Source organism: Photinus pyralis, unplaced genomic scaffold (genome assembly GCF_008802855.1).
Source record: "Photinus pyralis isolate 1611_PpyrPB1 unplaced genomic scaffold, Ppyr1.3 Ppyr1.4_LG5, whole genome shotgun sequence".
In the NCBI taxonomy this organism is placed as follows: domain Eukaryota; kingdom Metazoa; phylum Arthropoda; class Insecta; order Coleoptera; family Lampyridae; genus Photinus; species Photinus pyralis.
The window spans coordinates 23,959,817-23,965,392 of NW_022170596.1; the positions used below are offsets into that span (position 1 = coordinate 23,959,817).

Consider the following 5,576-nt stretch of genomic DNA (forward strand, 5'->3'; position numbering starts at 1 on the left):
GTACTTATCCTGTATTGGGGAATATACAACAAAACCATAATTTTTTGGCCCTCCAGAGGCAAATTCCGTAATATAGCTACCTGCGCCATAGCAATCAAGCTCGTTTGTCATGTCCCCAATAAATTCGCCCGTTTGGGGCTCGTATTCTCCTTCTCGCGATATATAAATTATACTGTCCGTATCAAAGTATAAAACACGATCACCCAATCGTTCCATGTATGAATATAACTTCAAACGAGCTTGTGCTGTGACGTATGCTGCAATGGATACATTAACTGTACTTAAAAGGGTGTATGATTCCTCTTTATGCTGATAGTTTACCACTAAAGTGTCTTCGTTTATTGGTAAGATGCCTACAACATCAATTGTAGGATCGAACAGAAGTGCATACAATTCCACCGGTTGGTTAATAATTTTGGTTTTAGGTTGGTTCTCTCGTTGACCGAATTTTCCGAAAAATGAATTTAAGATTAATTTTGCTAACGAACGTAGACCTGGGTTCAATTCAATTTTATCAAACTCCAATAATATACCTTCTTTTTCATAAAATCGTGCAATATAGGCTCGTTTTTCTTTGTCAGTTTTGCAGTTAGATGGCCACCCGCTCGCTTCTTGTTTGATTTTAATAAATTTATTCATCATTTCAGTAAATAAACCACCTGACTTGCCATCATACTGCTCCGTTTTATAACTCCAAACTTCGTATACCTCCATAATCCTATAACCCTTTTCTATAGATTTGACAATTTCGTCGGCCACCCATGTTCCCACAATGGCTCTATCGCCTATTTCGTGGGAACAATCCTCCTGCGTAAAATTTTTAGCACAGGAATAACACAGAGGGAACATTAATTTATTATTTAACTTTATTGGAAGAACGGGATGAAATAAATTTTGTGGAGGCAGTACCTTGCATTTAATAAGTCCATCGACTTTTGTGACGTCGAGATTGGCACAGTCGCTCCCTACTAAGACCTGAGGATGGGCAATAGGAAATTTGCCTACTTTGCAAATGTAGGGATACAATGAACAGATATCGATGTAATTGATCTTTTCTCCGTCTTTTACTTTATAGTAGGACTTTATGTTACCGGTTCGACCGCCGTAAAAACTGTCTCGCGCGTTTAATGGAGCAAAATGTACCAATGGGTGTTCAGACACATACTTATTTATGTTGGGGTTTGTATCTTGTTTAAATTCACATTCCCATTTTACTATTACCTCGTAACCTAGTTGATTAAGGTGATTGATTTTTGACAAGGTATTTTCGTATCTTAAATCCATCGTTTCGTACGAGTTACTGTGTATAGGTTTGTCGCGATCATTTTTAAAACATTTTACACACCCATGATAAAAGCACCCCATCATTTCAAATACCTGATTTGTTTGTGGACAATACCCATCAACAGGCAAACCACCGATGACGATTTCTTTCTGTTTGGCAGCGTGCACGATGTCTATTCCTCGCACCTTTTCCTCCCATATTAACCAGTGAATTGCTACTTTTGATTGATTATCGCGGTATCGATATCCCTGTCTAGGAATCAAACCGATCGTGTCTGTTTTCAAAAAGTTACGACGAAACAGTTTATTACATGCGCTGGCAATCGTACATGCCTCTGTATACGGACACACATTTCCGGATTTAATTAATAATTCTCGAAATTTCAGGCAGGCGAGCGTTAATATATTTACATCGGATATGCAATAAGAGACAATTTCCTTTTGCATATCAAAGATGTTGTCTTTATTTTCGGTGTACCAACTAATAAATTTATCTCTTTCGTCGGTCTTCATAGCATCTGGATTATAATACTTCATATCGGGATACGGTCCTACATAATTTTGATTTTCGGGTGTATTAAAGTGATGCGGAAAAAATCCTTTTCGAAAATCGTCTGTTAAACCGAACGCTTTTGGTAACTTGGCGAGGGACATGGGAAAATAGTTCAAAGAGTCTAACAGTTTCACATTATTGATACTCAGGGAAATTATTTTTGAACCTCTCATAATTAATTCTGGTTTGAACTGAGTTTTGGTTAAAATATAATTCAAAATAAATTGATGGTCGTAAGCCTGCCCATTGTGTGCCAAAACTATTACATGTTTGAACTTCTTTCTTATCTCTAAAATATGTTGAAAAAACGTCTCAATTATGCTGCTCATATTTAATACCTGTTGACGTACACCACACTTTCTGCAAACAACTTTCTCGATTGGATAATCGATGCATACTTCGCACCTCTGATTGAAAACACATAAATTTGGTTCATGCAAAGATTTTCCATCAGATACAGTTTTGTTTTGCGTGCATTCTAAATCGTAAAAAATAAAAAGGAAATCTGTTAATTTTGGTGAAGAGGAATCCAAGGGCATATAACAAAGATGATTATTTGGTCGGTTTTGGTGACATATATTGCAATAAATTGTATTACAACTGTGAGTTCGCCCGGCTAAAACTATTTTGTAGCACGTACGACATTTAAAAAATTTTTCACAAACCGATTTATCTTCTTTTCCCGAGTGAAGTTTATGGTTACTGAAACATAAATTTGAGACAAAATTCCTACGGCAATCAGCGCATTTAATTATCAGCTCTCGATCACATGCGGGGGACCGTTTACAAGATATGCAAATACTGGCACAAATATGACCCCCTTTATTGTTATAGGGGATATGGCAAGGTTCGCAATAATATCGGCACACAAAAGCCGACGTTAGTGAAGTAATAACATTGTAATGATTTTCAAAATATAATAGATTGATTGTCAACTTTGCGTCTGAGTTGCCTTCAAATATGACTTCGCGCCCTTTAGTACCGAAATTATATACCACAATCTTAAAGTTGTTACCAAAATAAGATTGGAATTTGTTCAGTTCGGGTATTCCGCCACCGTTTGCCTCAATGTATACTTCAGCTTCCTGCATCAACTGTTTCGCCTTATTTAACTGAACATGACCTCTATCTCTTCTTATGTTCTCATAACCAGAATCGCCCGTGACTTTAGCTATGGCAACAACAAGAGCTCTGGGTAAACATAAGTTATCTGTATTTTTAATGGAAATAATCCCCTTTCGAGCAGAGCATTCTTCCTCAAAATTGTTGTAGTTACCCGCCTTAATCCTACCTTTGCACCCGGATAATTGTAGCCTCCAAACAGAAGGTTTCCGTACTTAAACCAGTTGAATTAGATTGATAAATGCTCGAAATTAATCCCCAAATATCTTCAAAAGATACCGATTCGGCAGGCTGGAATCGTAAGTACCCTCCCCCTCGCGAAAACTTTTTAGAACAAAAATTAAACCCGATCATATCAGAAGGAGAAACGTCAGTGCATATATAAGAGATTATTTGGTTGATGGCTGTTTTGATCCACAACACTGTGTTTTCATTGGGTGGAACGTCTTTGATTTTGAATTCTATTGTACGCCCCCTTAATGCGAACCTTTTAACGTTCTTTTGAAATTCGCCAACAATTTCGTATTTGGCCATAGTCACCAAAAAAAAAAGTTTGAATGGGGGTATAGGTAATTACCGAGTGAATCTGAAAGTGCTTACCTAGTTACAACACACCAGTGATGTACTTTTTATAGCGGCGAGAATTAGCTACCTACTCGCAATGATGCGATTGAAAAAAATGTTATTAATAACCTACTTTGCGTAATAATTATCGTGCAGAAATCTTACTCCTAGATACACTTAAACAAAAACCTTATCGCGCTGATAGCTATTTTTTCTTAAGTCTGATTCGAATTCGAATGCAAAACTGATTTTGGCATGCACGAGAATACCAACTTAATATGGAATTGGTAAGCCAGAAAAGAATTCAATCTGTGCGGCTCACAGGTACGTTTACACTTCGAAGTGCTTCTTTATACTGTCGACTTTGCACAGGTGCACTGACTTTATAAGAATGCATTACCTAGATATTTATCACGTGATCTATGATACAGATTATGCAATGAGCTTTAAAAATTGCAAAATTGGTGGAAGACATAATGCAGACCTTCTAATCGGTCTGTAATTTTTTACTAGGCGTAAGTACGAAGATTTCTTTACCAAGAAAAATATGAACTAACTGCCTCAATGTTCAAATGGATACTGATACGGTCTTCCGCTAATTGAAATTTTATTGCAGGTGTGTGATCACGTGATTTAACGTTATGCAACGCAAGTCTAAACGAAAATAAAGATTACTTTCAAAATCGGTGCAGATTTCAAACACCCCTCAGAAAACATACACGAATTTCACGATTGCCTTATTTTTGTTTATCCATTTATTGCCTAAAAATAATTAGAACGTAATTTATATAGCATACCCACGATTAATCAACCACAGCAGCACAGTGCAGGAATATGGAACGACGAGATACCTATATTTTGCATTAGTTCTTCGTAGCGCAGATGCTATATCGATACTCTACGACGGTAGTACGTGCGGGGAGTAGGTTCGAACCTTGATCTCTACGGGTTTTTTCTGAAAGATCCAAAAGTGGCATGTCCCCCCCACAACGACTGGATATGAACTGAGAAACAGTCGTCGATAACCATGTGGACGAGAGAGACCATGCAACGGCGACTGGAGGTAGATGCGTCGAAGAACGGGTGGGAGATCCATCCAATAGAAATCAAGGATTTGTCAGGACCAATGAGAACGAAGGAAAGGAGAAGGGGGTTGGAACCAATAGGAATCGAGGATTTGTCAGGACCAATGAGAACGAAGAAAAGGCGAAGGGGTGGAACCAATAAGAATCGAGGATTCTCAAACGAGGGCGGGGAGCCAATCAGATTAAAGGAGTGGGAGATGGGCGGGGTATAAGCCAACCAATAGGAAGCCAGGGGGCGGGGCTTAAAGGTGGAGGAGTGGGGGGTGGCCATAGTGGCCCCTATACTACTCGAATGGTTCTATAAGAATTCCAAAAAGAATCGAAGAAAATTCCAAGGAAATTTTGAGAGTATCCTAAGAAAGTCCTTCTAAGGGATGTGAAGTGAAGATTATTCTAGGAAGATTTAAATGGAGATGGGCGCCTATACACGGCCACTGCCATTATTTATTATTTTATTTATTTGCTGTATGGTGTTACAGGCCCGGCAGTCGAGCGAGAAAGAGAGAGCTGCGGGAGGAATTTTTAACCCTCGGTAGCAGGCAGAAATTTCGATGTCTGAGTTGCTTCCGAATCTACTCAAATTTCTCCTTTATTTTTTTTGTAATTGTATCACTAAATAAATAGGATGCAGGTAAATTAGTAGGTGCTTAATATTACAAATTTCAATTTGCAAGGCTTTTGTCTAAGATTGCGCCATGCTTGTACATGAGTTATCAATTCCGTTAGGACATAGAGTAAATAATATATTTACTCTATGGTTAGGATCATTAAAGGGTAAATTTGTTTTTTTTGTGATAGGTAGATAGCACATACATAATGTGATCGAAATTCCGTATTCCCTAGTTGGGTTGAAATACTAATAAAGAAACAAGATGTTGTCTTCCCCAGACAATAATTTATATTTATGCTTTGGTGGTTCAACATCCGTAATTACCAAAGCAGAAATATAAATTATTGTTTGAGGAAGA

The 5,576-nt window shown here is 37.8% G+C and overlaps 1 protein-coding gene across 1 annotated transcript; it reads right to left on the reverse strand.

The window, feature by feature from the left end:
- Positions 1-283: 283 nt before the first annotated feature.
- LOC116170631 lies at positions 284-3,493 on the reverse strand (the record flags this gene model as incomplete). Its single annotated transcript, XM_031487135.1, is given in 2 exon segments — positions 284-3,124; positions 3,447-3,493. Coding segments are annotated over 2 exon segments (2,888 nt in total), but the record flags the coding sequence as incomplete, so codon positions are not given.
- Between the last annotated feature and the right edge of the window lie 2,083 nt (positions 3,494-5,576).